This window comes from Desarmillaria tabescens, assembly GCF_030435595.1.
Source record: "Desarmillaria tabescens strain CCBAS 213 chromosome Unknown EV420scaffold_9, whole genome shotgun sequence".
Lineage (NCBI taxonomy): Eukaryota > Fungi > Basidiomycota > Agaricomycetes > Agaricales > Physalacriaceae > Desarmillaria > Desarmillaria tabescens.
Window position 1 is genome coordinate 263,014 of NW_026848308.1, and position 16,073 is coordinate 279,086.

The 16,073-nt window shown below is 47.1% G+C and overlaps 4 protein-coding genes across 4 annotated transcripts; 2 read left to right on the top strand and 2 right to left on the bottom strand.

Moving 5' to 3' along the window:
• Positions 1 to 2,933: 2,933 nt before the first annotated feature.
• Positions 2,934 to 3,278, top strand: EV420DRAFT_1221412 (uncharacterized protein; the record flags this gene model as incomplete). Its single annotated transcript, XM_060466461.1, has 1 exon — positions 2,934 to 3,278. A coding segment is annotated over one exon (345 nt), but the record flags the coding sequence as incomplete, so codon positions are not given.
• Positions 3,279 to 6,727: 3,449 nt separating this feature from the next.
• On the bottom strand, positions 6,728 to 7,974 carry EV420DRAFT_1639498 (uncharacterized protein; the record flags this gene model as incomplete). Its single annotated transcript, XM_060476978.1, has 6 exons — positions 6,728 to 7,107; positions 7,164 to 7,244; positions 7,291 to 7,413; positions 7,454 to 7,499; positions 7,555 to 7,821; positions 7,882 to 7,974. 6 exons carry the CDS (start codon positions 7,972 to 7,974, stop codon positions 6,728 to 6,730), a joined length of 990 nt encoding a protein of 329 aa, XP_060333900.1.
• A 1,260-nt stretch (positions 7,975 to 9,234) lies between these two features.
• EV420DRAFT_1477040 (Fungalysin metallopeptidase-domain-containing protein) lies at positions 9,235 to 12,540 on the top strand (the record flags this gene model as incomplete). The annotated part of the gene is made up of 14 exons (XM_060469387.1): positions 9,235 to 9,279; positions 9,450 to 9,644; positions 9,845 to 9,877; positions 9,900 to 9,990; positions 10,072 to 10,091; positions 10,526 to 10,647; positions 10,714 to 10,847; positions 10,897 to 10,959; positions 11,044 to 11,262; positions 11,338 to 11,425; positions 11,536 to 11,757; positions 11,820 to 11,949; positions 12,126 to 12,279; positions 12,335 to 12,540. The coding sequence occupies 14 exons, from the start codon at positions 9,235 to 9,237 to the stop codon at positions 12,538 to 12,540; spliced, it is 1,722 nt and encodes a 573-aa protein (XP_060333901.1).
• A 969-nt stretch (positions 12,541 to 13,509) lies between these two features.
• Positions 13,510 to 14,016, bottom strand: EV420DRAFT_1222058 (uncharacterized protein; the record flags this gene model as incomplete). Its single annotated transcript, XM_060466468.1, has 1 exon — positions 13,510 to 14,016. A coding segment is annotated over one exon (507 nt), but the record flags the coding sequence as incomplete, so codon positions are not given.
• Positions 14,017 to 16,073: the final 2,057 nt, after the last annotated feature.

Genomic DNA, 16,073 nt, shown 5'->3' on the forward strand with positions numbered 1-16,073 from the left:
CTTCGAGCCTGACCCTTTCAAGGTCTGTGAGCTCATCGCCTTCGAACTCGGTATCAACATCACTTTCTTCGCCTTTGTCCAGAGACCCTCCTTCTTCTCCTCCAACGGGAGGGAGATCAATGATTCCTGGGGGCGAGACATGGATGTCTCCGAGTATATCAATGCCTCGTACATCTGTGATGTTGACGGAGGCTGCTCTTGGGGTTGGGGAAGACTCCCTGGAATCGGGGGATTCCCCTCTTCAGGATTCTGGTCTGGGTGTGATGGGTCATCCATCATGAAGTGTCGGGTGCTCTGGAATATGCGGATATGGAGTTACAGGGTATGGAATGGGGAGATGGGGAATGTAATGAAACGGAAGTCATGCCCTACGTGCATGGGTACAGCACCTATACAATGCTCTCAGGGCAAGCGCTAGGAGTGCCCCTGCGAGTAATCCAAAGGCTACTGCAATTGTTGGTAGCAGTTCAGCAAGTGGCATATGAGCAGTTGGACGGCGATTACAAGAAGGACTAGGAGAAAGGCAATATGGAGTTGGTGATCTGTTTCGATATCTGTCATCCACGGGTGAATGTTGACTATCGAAGGAAATTCAGGTGCCGACGAGCTGGTCACTATCAGCAGTAGGACTGCCGTAGCTGTGAGCAACTGGGTGATATGAAGATATAGTAACAGGTTTAGATTCGAAGATATCCAATGTAGAGCACTACAAGCAAGGCTGCAAGGACTGGAGCCGAGACGTAGGTTCGAAGGATAAGGACGACGGTTGCTACTTCCGTGATCGCTAGGATCAATGGATCTTGCAACACGAGGGGCAGGACCCAGATGGTCGCTGCAACGATTAGGATAGTGGGGTAAATGTTGGGCGATGTACAGCGTCGAGCAACGTAGGACAAGCTTTGGCTAAATGTCAACAACCAACTTTAATTGACTTAGATCGAACTAGGATCACCACTCACACTTCAGTGGATGATACTCTAGCAAGTCAAAGGCGACGTATGAAGTCGATCGGGGACTTAGATAGTCTCAAAATGGGGAGCTTGGAGTTGGGTAGATTAAACCTTAGCCGAAGCTGGGGTTTAGACCAGCTTAGGCTCTACTTAAATACACTTTGATACACTAATAATAGTACTGTGAGAAGTAATCCGTGGTGATCGCATGTGAGTAATCAAGCTGAGTAAAACGAAGAAAATTAATAAACCATAACAAAAGGGCAGACGAAGGCCCCGGAGGTGAGCACGATGGCGATGAGTTCGCTACATGGGATGGTGAGGCACACACCCATGAGCCAGCATGGCTTGGGGTGGCTGCAGGCCGAGCCACTGTTGGCAATGGTAGAAAATGGGGATCCCGTTTGCTTGGAGAGTGAACAGGTGAAGAAGAAATACGAGGTAACTCACCAGGAGCTTCCCCCTCACGATGTCGGTGATGTTGAGCCAATTCCTCCAGTATCTCCTCATCAGATGCATTGAGGTAGCTCCGATACGCACAATGTTGAGACATAGGTGAGACAGGCTGAGACCGGGCCTGGGATGGCGCAGTCGATGGTCGAGACAAGTGGGTAGCGGTAGCAGCGGTACGACGCCCCACTGACGATGTCATATGCATAGTGGTGGGTCCAGGGTCCATGGATCCTAGAGGTGGTGGCTGGCAGAGATTCCAGTAGAGTCGCGCTTGCATTCAGAGGGCGAACAAGCACAGTAGAGTCAAAAAAAGCAAAGAAACACTCTCACGGGAGCATTGAGGTAGCAGCGAGTGCTGGGGCCGGTTGAAGTGCTGGTACAGTCGTGTAGTGCGTCAAGAAAATGTATGCAATGCAATGTAGGTGCTAGACGAGCACGAAAAAAGCCTAGAAAAGTTAGCTGGCAAAGATACAAATTCGAGATACTCAAAGATGTGTAAAGGATCTGCCACGCAATGGGTCTTCAACCCAGAAATGAGTATGAGTCGGGCGTATATTGCCAGAGAAAGCTAGGTCAAAGACACAAAGGCATGGTAGAAACTAAAGGTTAAAGAAGGAAAAGAGCCAAAAATGGTGCATATGTAGCAGTCCAAAGGCATAGGTAAACAGAAAGAAAGAAATGACATAGATAACTGGTCCGTAAATAATCTGTATCCCTTACATTAGAACTTCATCATGTGATGAGACTCGCATTATGCTGATGTCACAACTAAACAGTAGTAGTGTAACTACTCATCTTCAAACTACCGCCATCCTGTCAGCGCGGAAAATTCGTCTTTGAAATATGCGATACCATAAACTATCTGAAGAGTTAAACAAAGAGATTAAAGATCTGAGGCGGGTTTACCTGACTAAGGTGCACCATTGGTCCATTCTTTCTGCACATCGCCAGACCTTCAACTAGGCTGATCATCAACCTCGTAACTGTGGGCTTCCCTCATCAAAGAAGAAGGGGATGACTGAAGACTTGGGAAATGTTGTAAATGAAGTTAAATCCAGTCAATCGACAAAACATCCCACTTACATCAATTTTCCTGATATCCAAAATTTCCATCACCAATGTGTTAAGTTGGTTCATTACAATAGGTCACAGCGCCCCTTTCCCACAGGCGGCATAAGTACATATCCTTACAGGTCAACCCTGACCCCAATCTCTCCCCAGCCACCACACAAAGTCGACGCTTCTCAATTCTGGGCTGTCATCATCAGGATTGACGAATATAAAGAAATCTCAATACTGGAATGTGGCGTGACAGACGTGCAATCATTTCATCAGTACTTGATTGCCGACCTAGGCGTACCAGAGGGATGTATCCAACTTCTTCTCGGATCCAAAGAGCATGATTCTCCCACCGATCCAATGTATCCTTCCCGCACCCATATCATTGATGCGCTTCTCAGTCTCATGAACAACAAAGAGATCGAGAAAGGCGATAACATCATCATCTACTACGCCGATCCAATGTATCCTTCCCGCACCCATATCATCGATGCGCTTCTCAGTCTCATGAACAACAAAGAGATCGAGAAAGGCGATAACATCATCATCTACTATGCCGGTCATGGCTCCTCATATGAATATTCAGGTCACCTTAATGCCAAGAAACCAGACGATGGAGCAGAAATCAGTTTTGGAAGTGTCGGATGCATTGAAGCACTTTGTCCTATCAATCGGGACACCTGTGATGCGAACGGTAACACTGTTCCCGACATTAGTGACAGGGAACTGAACATGATCCTAACTTTAATCTCCCGATCGAAGGGTCACCACATCACCGTCATTCTCGACTGTTGTCATTCTGGTGGTGTTAGCCGAGACGTGCCTTCGCCAGAAGCGCGTACTTGCCAGTGGAATGAGACTGGGCGACCATTGGAGATATGCTCCATGCTGGAGAGAAGAATCTCAGTGCAGTTTGGTTGTTCATCCATTCTGTCAGAGGATTGGTACCCGGATGAGGACTCCCACATTGTTTTGGCGGCCTGCAAGGCATACCAGTTTGCCATGGAGAGGCAGGTGGGTGGAGTGCATGTGGGCATTTTCACGCATTCGCTCTTGCGTGTTCTATGGTCCGGCTACTGCAATGAAAGGACGACATACATCGACCTTCTTGAATGCCTTCAATGAGTCGGTCCATCAAACTGCCGGTCAGTTGCTGGAACTTATCGAGATGCTCATCTTTGGTATCAGAGTAAAGCCAATGATAAGATGAATATCTCAAGCTTCCAGTCCAACGAGCGAGATTCTCAGATGCCAAGTGTTGCTGTAACAGACCGAAATACTCATCTCCGGTATCAGGGTATAACTCATAGCGAAATCCATAATGCAAGTTTACACTCGAACCTTGGGCGCTTGCCTTTCTACATTGTGTACAAACCTCTATTTTACAATTGATATAGATAACACGCCGTGTTGACTAAATGTTACTTCTTCCTTACCAAATACCCATTCATTTAAGCAACATCACCAGGACCTCTGTCTTTTCAATGTCAGATACATTTCGCCATAATACATTTTTTCCTTTTGTTTCTTTGACTGTGATTTTTGCGCGACTTGAGCGCTTGAGCCCGGGCTAGTTCAACTCTTCAGGAATGAAATACGTCCCACCCATGAACGAGTAAAAGTTGAGTAAAAAGCATAATCAAGATTTCTTTCAGTTTTCAAGTCTGGGATATAGGAAATTGAACTCTGAGCAATCGCGAAGAGTGCACCTGTCGACCAATGAGAGACAGTAGTATAGTATTTATACCATATCCAATACGAAGCAAACAATATGAAATACCAGAAAAACAAAGTGGATACTGTGGGGGGATCCACCACATGAGACTCGAATCTGTCTTACGAAATCTTGGTTTGTTCTCAGTGACCCATCCGAAAAAAGTAAGCTAAGATTGTACCATTGTAAGTGTAGGAAGCCTTGGTACTATGAACTGCCTGCAGAAAGTGGCCATTACACCATGCTCGAAGCAAGTCCAATGGACTACTGCGAAGTGAGCTCATCCAAGGATCACATAGACCTTGAGGAATGCTGTCTTGCAAACCTCTTGAGTTAATCCTCACATGGGTTGGGCGCAGCCATCACCCTCTTCGAGTGACCTTTCATTTCCTAGGTCAGTTCCATATGAAACCGAAAGGGAAGGAAAGACAGTGCATCAGCGGTATCAAGTGTGCCCAGTACTGAGCGTGGACAATTTTCGGAGGACAGCGGAAAGTATTGTTCGCTGACTGCAGCCCTGATTTGGCATGAGGAATCGAAAATCTATGTCCATCTATGTTCATCTTCATCGTACTCGATGTGCCAGTCTCTTCGTCTCCAGATCGGCATTGTCCCTACGTCGATATGCATCCAACTCGCAGTCAGGGTCCCATTCCATGAAAACCCTAAGCACATCGTTAAAGCTGGCCGCGTGCAACATGGAGCTCGGTCCCTTTATGCCCTCGTCCTCTTCAGAATTAGAGAATGATGGGCACCAGACCATATGCACCATGGCTGACTTTGGGACGGTGCGACGATAAAGGGAAGATAGGCAATGGGAACAAAGATATGAGGAAGAGGGTGATGGTGAGGTGATGGCGCACACACTGTCCGGGATCAGCGATTCGACAAAGGCGTAATGGTCATGGAAGCACGTCTTTTCAGGGAACTGTGGGATATAGATGGTGGGAAGTCGAAAGTGCGGCATTGATGATGACGATGAGCGGCTCCCTTCTGGATAAACACTCGCCAGGGATGGCTGTCATGGAATGGTTTCAGTAGTACCTCTGCATGTTCATGTTCACATTGACCGGTCTCCTGCGCCCAAGATATGGACAATGAAGTTTTGGAAGGCTAGAGAACATAAGACTAAGTGCCCATCAGATAGCAGTAATACTGGCTTACAAGTGTCCCCCTGTGAGTCTTCTATTGGATCTGTAGAGTACTATCACGATTGAAACACCCGTGGCTGCAATGGCAATACAGGATGATTGCATTGGCGCCGAAAATTGCTAGATTTACGAGGCACAGTTGATGTAAAAAAATCAGGTATGTAAACACTGTTTCCTATATGCGAAGGATCCGCAGTATCTAGAGTTAGTAATTTCACATGTTCCTGGAGGCTACGATACTCGCCTGATCATGTAACAACCATGGTCCCAGGAATCCCCAAAGTAGTACCAATTTTGCGTCCTGCCATTATTCGAGCTTTACCTAGCGCCGGCAGCTCACAGGAAATGAGATAGTGTAGGACGTGAAATCACGATGCGTTGGGTTGTTATTGAAGACATAGGGGGGTAAATGGGATCATCTCACTACTGTCCGAGAGGGAGAATATGCGGACGTTAGTGATAGTCCGGGGATAATAGCTATGGATATGGACAAGGAAGGATGGTAAATGGAATGCAACCTGCCCGTGGTATCGGATAGACCGGACCGCACTAAATGGCCCCGTGGTCAATAGCACGTAATGTTATCTTAGACTGCTGTCCTGTATTTCATAGTATCATGCAATTGCAGCTCTTTCACTAACACATTTTAAACGATGTGCAAGTCAGGGTCGCATAGTTCAAGGCCAAATCATTCGAGACATTGCCTGTCTCATTTTAAATTTATTGCATCCGAACTAGGTGTCAACAGTGAAAACCTCTTCCGAGTCCGTTGGTTACCAACTTGAATCAGGACATTCAGTGAATAACATGAGCTATTCATATGCCAAGCAACACTGCGTATTTCGTCTTTATTTCCCACTTTGAGTTTATCAACCTCTATTTCTGTTAGGATGGCATTCCATTCGCGACCGCAGTAGCCAATGCCACACGGTTCAAGAATGGAGAAGCAGTCGCATTTGGCTCCTTGTAAGTTGTCGATACCTGTAAGGGTTTTCGTGTCGCGTGTCTTATTGTCCCATCTGATACTCTCTATGACAAATATTGCGCCTTCCACACCTAGTATTGCCCTTGACATACAGTTTTAATAAAATCTTGTTCTTGTTCGAGATCTGGAATTGTTTACACGGCTTGCGGTCTGCGAAAATGACTTGATATCAATACAGTTTCAATTGTATTCATAAAATACACCCTATATCTATACTCATAAAGCAATTCGTTCCTACAATACGATGAGCATCTATCATTAAAACATGAAAGTCGTTACTGTCATTCCTGAAACCAAAGACGAGCTTCCCGGCGATCTCCAGCGACGACTGGTGTCTGCTGAGATGTCTTATCCAAGCAACGAACAAGATCTATATACCTTGTTTCCTTCTTCCACAAGCTCGATCGCAGGGTGCTCACAAGGGAATCCGTAAAAATTCCAATGTGTCCCCAGTGCCATCGTCCCTCATCACCTTCTTCGGCTTCGCAAACTGGTAACCTCTGCAGGCTGCCAAGACAACGTGGGAGCTCATATCCAGTGTCCAATCCTTCGCCATGATCGACCGGTACCCGGGGAAGCCCCTCAGAGCATTCTCTCCAGCCATGAGCATGTCTTGAAGCGTTGCGCACATCATGGGAGGAGATGTGCGTGCTCCCGGCTCAGGGAGATCCTGGATGAGACTGCCAGAGTGGCAGCAATCGAGAATCACCATGATCCTATCCCCCTTAGCTCGAGAGATCTGGGTCAGGATTCCAGTTGAATTCCCGGTCGCTGATATCTGGGACGGGACAACCGCTGGCGTCAAGCAGTGTCGCGATCAATGGGACAGAGGGTTTCAATATTTTCGATACCGTCGCCTTCCTCTGCATGAGAAGGATAACAGGCACCATGTCCTGAATAGAAAATGATGACGTTGTCGCCGAACGCAATCTCTGTGTTGGTAATTAGACTGAGAAGGGCACCTGATAATATGGGCACGCGAGGGATTCATTGGATCGTTAGGGGATGCATGCTCCTTGGATCCGACCAGTAGCTGGATGCGAGCTCTGGGAACACCAAGGTCCTCAGTCAAGTACTCCTGCATTAGCTGCGCGTCTCGTACTGCAGCCAGGCAGTGGATAGGATGAATATTCGCCTGTACCTATGATGAGGGCGAAGAATCTTGAAGCGTCGACATGATATGGGATCTGAAATTCCACCATTCAGTATTAATTAAAGATAATCGATATGGTCAGAGCTTACACCTGAAGGGTATGAATGCGTTTCCGGTTCCACTGGAAACAATTTTCGAGCCCGACTATCCTGAAGTCGGAGGCAATGGAGTTTTTGAAGAATCCGCAGAACATCCTCCGAGTCGGAGCATTTCCCCTGCTTGGACGCAAGGAGAACTGCATCAGAATCGATATCCTCCCCAGACATCCCCAGCCGTTGTGTTACCTTCAGCTCGACCTGCTCCAGAAGGCAAATTCGCTCCGAATTTTGTTCCAGTTCTGATGACACGGCCTCAGGCTAGTCAAAGTCACAACAATGCGTCATAGACTGAATGTAGAATATAAGTCAAGCACAAACGTCGGCCGGTGCAAAGCAACTGCGTTCCATGTTGCGATGCTGAGGCAACAGCCGCTCAGGCTGGGGGGGGTAGGCGTCACAATGAAAGAGCATAGGAGAGGGGCCCAAGCGTTTATATCCTTGAACCACACAATTAGACTTCCATTCCCAATTACAGCAACCTAATCAGCGCGTCTGAGATGCAACTGGGACGACACGCTGATCACTTCAGTTAAAAATGGGCAAACGGCCATCCCAGATATACCAGAATTGGACACTGTTCCCTTTTGAGGCTTGGATCATCCGGTATCCATAGGAAACATTGAAGGCCAAAGTACAAGGCCACCAAGGTCATTAGCCTGACTCATCACTGTTTCATCGTTTCAGACCTTTGACAATGACGGCGAACAAAAAGACTCAAAAGACGCCCTAGGAGTCTGCCTGCTTGCCCTCAGATGTGTGCTATTTCTGGCGTAAATCATGGTAAACACCCACACCTCGTTGTACTCACTGACGAGCATTTGGATTGATAAGTATCACACTATTCATTATGAAGCTATATATCGTCTAAGGGGTCTCAAAAACTTCCTGAAGTCTATTAAGGTGCTTGAGACGCATGGATACAAGCTGATCAGAACCCGTACAACAGAGCTATTCTGTGGAATACGGTTTTCAAGTGCGAACATAATGAACTCGAGCGTTCGAAATGGATGTTATATAAGTGGGATCACTATAACTATCTATCATTACTATTTATTGTGTCTGCAATTTCACTGCTTATCGGGTTCACGAAAAACTAATACGACGTTGCACTTTACTCGTCATACCCTATGGTTTCTCACTCCTGAGAATTAAATCCTCAGTTCCTAAAAAGCATTTGCAAGAAATAAGAAGTATCTATTAATGCACAAATTCAGTTACTATCGATCAACCTTGAGATAAAGCAGTACGCTTGGTTAAAGATGAGACTGCAATGTCAGCGTTTACACCACATTCGGGATGCCCGCTCTATGGAATCCCGAAACTTAGAGGCCCAAATACAAATCTTGGATATCATACGCTCCTCTCATGACGCGCTATTTCAAAAAGAAAAAGTAACTGTTGAGACACTGACTCAAACCCCGAGCAGCATAAAAAGCAGCTGGATTTAACACTATCTCCCAAGTATCATTAATTCCTAAGAAGATAGCTGAAAAGGCTAGAGCGGTGAAGACGTGGTATAATACAAAGTAATGTGATAGCTGATGAGCTCAAGAAGGGAAGGGAATATGGTACATTGAAACGGCGACGAACCTGCTCGTCGTTAGCTATTGGCTATTGGCTGGTGGTTATTTTGATGCGGATATCCGATACACGATCCCAACACGGCCATCTATGTTCTTCTTCATCGTACTCGACACGCCGTCTCTTCATCTCCTGGTCAGGGGTCCTCCCTATGTCGATATGCGTCTAACCCGTATTCAGTGTCGCGCCACTCAATACACACCCTCGGCACATCGTTGAAGCTCACAGCATGCAGCTTAAAACTAGGTTCCCTCGCACCCTCATCATCTTCCTCTGAATCAGACGATGACGGGCACCAGACATAGGTGCCACGATTGATTTTGGCACGCTGCGAAGATAGAGGGGAGATAGGCGGTGGGGACAAAGAGGGAGTATGCGACGAGGAAGAAGTTGATGGCGAGGTGATGGCGGGCGCACGGCGTGGAATCGGCTCTGGTGATAATGGCGTAGTAGTCACAGAGGCACGCTTGGGCAGAGCCATGGGGAATAGATGGCGGGTGGTGGGCTGGTAGGGCGGGTCATAGGATGGTGATGCTGACATTGACAAGGACGTCCGTCGGCCGATACTGAGGTGTTGAGAATGACGACGTCGATGACGAGCGGCTCTCTTTCGGATAAACGCTCGCCGGGCCGCCCGTCATGGAATGGTTTCGGTAATGCCTCTGCATGTTCGAGTTCACATTGAACTGATCAGCCGCAGCCAGGATATGGACAACGAAAGGCTACAACACATGTAAGCGCCGGTTGGATAACAGTGGCTGTGGCTTACGGGTATCCCCTGTGTGGGTATTCTGGTGTATTCGGAGACTACTGGGGCGGTTGAAGCGCTTATGACAGATCTTGCAGGTATGCTTGCGCATCTGGTCCGCTAGAGCGTCGTCTGTCATGTATTCGTGAGTGAGCTGCGACTCGGAATTGGTGTGCAAGATGAAGACAGTCGAGCAGAGGTCCGTCGATGGTGTTGGTGGCGCAGGCGGTGGTCATTGCTGGAGGAAAAAATCTGCTAACATCAGCTTCATCCAACATGAAAATACGGCCAAGACCTACCAAGAAATTTTTTGTGTATACTCGGTAGAGCAGTCATGTTGGGTTCGGTCGTCGTGGTTTGCGAGGTACAGTCAACATAAAAAGATCGGATAAAAGTACTGCCTGTATGCGAGGGATACACAATATCCAGAATTAGTGATTTCACACGTTCCTGGAAGCTACAATACTCGCCTGATCATGCAACATCACCATGGTCCCATCATCCCAGAAGTAGCATCAGTTTCATGTTCTACCATCATTCGAGCTTTACCTAGTGACAGCTCACAGGAAATGAGGTAGTGTAGGATGCTGAATATTGAATCACGTTGCATGAGAGTTGATATTGAAGACATAGGCGATCGGCATTGAGACCATCTCGCTAGGTCCAAGAGGGACAGCGCGTTACAAATATGCGCAACCTGCCCTAGAGTGCATGTGGTATCGGATAGATCGGACCGTGCTCAATGCCAACGTGGGGTGATTCACGATCAATGATGGATTAGCATATATTAATAACGTTACCTGCCATCCTGTATTTCATAGTATCATGCAATTGCAGCGCACTCAAGACCATGTTTTCAGCAATGGGTGGACCAGGAGTAGCGTAGTTCAGAACATGAACTATTCATATGCCAAACAATATCGCGAATTCCTGTTTGATATTTCCCAATTCAATTGTATCTAACCTTGATCTCTGTTGGGATGGCGTTCCATTCGCAAACGCAGTAGCCAATGCCATGTTCAGGGTTGGCAAAGCAATCATATTTGACTCATCGTTTTCCAATACCTGTAAGCTTGTTCGCGTCATTCTTGATTAACCCCCATCTAAATTCTAATCTCCCATGTAGCAAATGTTGCATCTGCCACACCCAGTCTCTTCCCCGATAACTCTCTTTAATCTTATTGTCAAAGTCCAGGATACTCTACTCGAGACACAATGCGTAACATCTCTCAAATACCTAACCCAGTCCGACGGATCCGTATCCTCATTCAAGTCCAAAATAACAACAGCAATGCGTGGTACGACTACATTTGTTGATGCTCACTCAGGCGAGATTCTCTCAGTAACCGACTTTGTTGCACAAGAAACAGGTAAGACCAGCAGCTTCCTCCCTCACCCGAAGTTTACGTGACTTCATCGGTTCACTGTCATCCTAATAACCAAAGACACCATCACCGAAGGCAAAGACACACTCGTAGACCCCGAAGACCATATTTCACCCTCTTCAAGCTGGATCCAGGACAACCAAACTGCGTACGTCCTCCACCATGCACCATTCTTCACCCTCTGATTATCCCCATATTGGCAACCAATATCATAGCCTACAAATTTTCCCAATCAGCAACGACCCCCTAATCCTCCAGTGAAGCCTTTGACTATCACTACGACACCACCCTCTGTCCCACCAACACATTCTACATCATCAGCAAAGACCACGACTACATCTACAAGTACGGCTGGACAGAAATGTCCTACAATTTACAGTCTAAGAGCTTTGTCAAAGGAGGAGCCGAGGGTGACCGTGTATTAATAAGTGTGCACGATTCTAGCGAAATGAATAACACGAATTTTGCTACGCCGCCCGAGTATGTTCTTCCTCCATATGATTACCAATTAGAGATATGAATACTGATATATGATTGCGTAGTGGTCAATCTGGGACATGCAGGATGTATATATGGACTCTGACGACCCCTCAGCGTAATGGAGCCCTCCGGAACGACATCATCGTACACGAATTCATGCACGGAATCACTAACCTGCCTCACTGGTGGCGGGTACCTGACAATGCCTCCAAACAACAGAAGCCGGTGGAATAGGAGAAGGTAACCACCCTTTTGCGTCCATTGTTCTATTCTGGATAACTATTCTCTACAGGCTGGTCAGATGCTATGGCAGAGTACGCGTCTTCCTCCTCTCTATGTCTTCCATGCTAACAAACCCCAAATCTCAGATGACCGAGCATAAGGACGCTACCGTCCCAGACTACGTTCTAGCAAGCTGGGTTTTCAATAACCCCGCCGGGATCCGAACACACCCTTACTCTACCAATGCCTCTGTCAACCCTCTCAGATACTCCTCAATCCAGAACCTGCATGAAGTCCACGGTATGCTTCCTACTTGTCTCTTAGTGTCATCCTTCATTCGATACCCAGTACCCAGATATCGGCGAAGTATGGGCAAACATGCTTCATAACGTCTACGCCGCGCTAGTCCAAGCACACGGGTTCTCGACAACAGCGATGGACGATCTGTCGGGCCTAGAAGGCAACATTGTATGGCTCCATCTCTTCATCGACACGCACTTTCTCTGCAGCCGTGTAACTCTACCCGTGAGCACAGGCTACAAGCGTGTTGGTTTTAGCTGATTAATTTTTATTCAGTAGCCAACACTCGAGACGCATAGATACAAGCTGACCTAGAATCGGTACGACAGAGCTAATAATTGCGTCCTATGGAAAGCTTTCACTAGTCGCGGTTTGGGTGTGAACGCGATGAATTACGTGGATGATACAAGCATTCCAAGTTGGATGCTAGCGAAATTCAGATACATCACATTGTTCCTGTTGGCCGTGTACAGCTCATTAATTTAATAATCACTTACTATAAATAATACATTCCCTTCCTGGTATCCCCTTTCTTCAGGCGATAACTATCACAGATACCCCTGATCACAGTGATCAGAATCCTGAGAGGTGAAGAATGGAACATTTGGTATATGTAATCTATCCTACGGTGACATCGACAACACAAAAAGTGGGGACATAATCACGTATCTAATCAGGTATCTCGTGACAACGATAGTTACACATGTAAAGAAGCAATGAAACACACACAAGGCAGACGAACACAGAGCTTGCAATAGCAAGATAGATCCAGCACTGACAGGAACTTGTCAATGTATGGTCAGGCAAAACCCGGATTGGCTGCTGATACCAAATAGGCGCATGGCGGTATTTTCCAACAACGACCAGAGTCTGATGAGATGATTCGTCTAAGTGAAGAAGAAGATCTGCATATGTTGTCTCTCCTTGGCAGTAGCTGGATCGGAGAAGACACAGAAGCGAGTGTGTGAATATTCCAATGCACACCCGAGAACATCCTGCTCCATCTACCCATTTCTCTTTTGCGTACTGGTATTCCTTGCATGTGGCTAAAACAACATGGGAGTCTTCATCTGGGTACCAATCTTTAGATAAAATGGAGGGACAACCAGGAAAATCCTTGAGATCCTTCTCCCCGGCATGGAGCATATCTCGAAGCGATGCCCGTTCCGTTCCACGACAAGTGCGTGCTCCCGATGGAGGAACGTCTCGGCTGACACCAGCAGAGTGACAGCAGTCAAGAATGACGGTGATATGGTGACCCTTTGCTCGAGAGATCAACGTTAGGATCGTGTTGAGTTCCCGGTCGCTAATGTCAGGGACAGGGTTACCGTCCGCATCACAGGTATCACGATCGATGGGACAAAGTGCTTCGATGTATCCAGTGCTTGCGAAACTGATTTCTTCTTCGTATTCTGGGTTATCGACATCTTGGTACTCCGAACATTCATAGGAAGAGCCGTGACCAGCGTAGTAAATGATGATGTTATCGCCTTTTTCAATGTAGGGATTTTTGATAAAACTGAGAAGCATGTTGATAATATGAGCACGGGAAGGGTACACCGGATCGTCAAGAGAATCGTGCTCCGTGGATCCGAGAAGCAACTGAATGCGCTCTCTGGGTACACAGAGATCACCACTCAGGTATCTCTCAAATAATTGTGCATCAGATACACACCCCCTCAGTGCACCGTATGCATACTGGTCAATTCCGATGATGACAGCCCAGAATCGAGAAGCATTGACGTGGTATGGGGACTAAACATTATAGATCAGGATCAAGGTCGATCCCTAAGGATACGGACTTACGCCTGGGAGTAAAGGGTGCTCTGTGAAATGGTCTTCAAATGGCTCCCAAGCGTTATGAAGTTTAAGGCGGAGTCGATAGAGCTCTGTGAGTCATTTAGCCGATTGAAGATCTTCTCGGCGCAAAATCTCATTGAAAACATCAACCGAGTCTGCTGACAACCCTAGCTTTTCTGCTAAGTGCGACTCATACTCCTCCAGCTGTTGTACTTGTTGTCCTAGTTGTTCTAAGACAGGCCGATAACCAATCTGGTGAAAGTCTAGCGATGTACTTGAGGGATGGGCCAAAGACACACCTTAGCTTGGCAAGCCCCTCTATGGATGCTCAGCGAACTGGCAAAGTGATGCGCCGTAGTGTGGCATATGTCAAAAAGAAAGATTCCCCACTGGCGGTATGGTGTCATCTAAGACGAATGACGACTGGAACTGATGGTGGCGGTTTGAAGTCAAACAGTATTGTACAGCAGGGAAGGACCACAAACGTGAAAGCTGTATTTTTAAAGATTAAAAGATGCTTAACTTATGTCTATGACATCGTTTCTCGTGCCCTCCATGCCGGTTTACGTTGTCGCTCAATGATCCTAAGTAGGACCCTTTCACCTCATGAATATCTGATGAATGTATAAGGGAGACACTTACCTACGAGATCTGGCATGTTATCTCTGTGCATTTCTTCTGACTCGCCCTTGACTCGATTCCATCCGACGATCAAAACTACAGTCCGGACCCTCTGCACCTGGATTCGATGTTGTGGTCATGTTCGTGTTCCTTCCGTGTATTGATCAAATATCGCTATGCGTTAGCAAGCGATGGATCGATAGCTGAGAAGGCTGGCTAGTGGATGAACGCGGTGGGCCAACACAAGTGTGGCAAGACCGAGTCCTCAAGGTACCATATAAGCTGAGTGGAGCTCACCTAGCTACTGAGGAAGCTACAAGGTTAGAAAGGCAGCCTTGCCTTTGTTCGCAAACTTGCTTACACCATGAGATAAACTGTCAGGTGTTGAAGCACTACCACACAAATTAGATAGGGAAAAAGTACGTGTATTCGAAATGTTATCACAGGTATCACTCGAAATATCGGTAGTAAGAAACATACTACGAGGTGACATAAGTGCGGGTACCTAGCGGAAATTCAGTAATGTGTTACAAGGGACACGAAGAAGGCCTGGTGATGTCGAGAGGACCTCCTGATGATCAAGCATGGATTTCTTGGCATGCGGAGGCAAGGAGGAGATACAAGCCTTAGACAGTGTACAAGGGAAACGAGAGGTCCGCAGTGACGAAGAGGTCGGTTTGTGGGGTGGAAGGGTGCTTGCCACTGAGCCATAATAGATCAGGGCAGCGGCATAACAGGTTGTCGGTGTTGGGGAGGAAGTACGAGCCTCAGACGAGGCATACAGGGTATGAGAGGGTCCTTGAAGTGAAGGTAAAGGTGACGGATAGCGAGGAGGAAAAAACAAGTATCTAGGTCACTCGAAGTATGAGCAGGTGCAGAAGAAATATGAGAAAACTCACCATGAGCCTCCCCCTCACGATGTCAGCGACGTCAGGCCAATTCCTCTATGATCTCTTCACCTGATGTATTTCAATAGCTCAAATGCAAACGGTGGTGGTGCCGCGAAGGTGCGGTGAAATACTGGACCTTGGATGGTGCAGTATTTGGGAGGTTTGAGTGGGTAGCGAGAAACGCAGTACAACGCCCCACTGAGAGCATTGCGTAAGTAGAGGTGGCCCCGGATTCCATAGAAACTGGAAATAGTGGCTGGTGTAAGTGCTGTAAGGTTACGCTTGTGTTCGGAATTCAAACGGGCACCGCCGAGTTAAAAAAAAGCGTAGGGCACTTAGGTGAGAGCGTTGAAGCAGCCGAAAAGGCTGGACTAGTTGAGGTTCCAGTAAAGAGGCGTCCTGCATCGAGAATGCGTCTAGCGAGTAGACGCAGCATGGGCAACGCAGGAGAGGTGCTAACGAGCAGAAAAAAGGCCTAAAAAG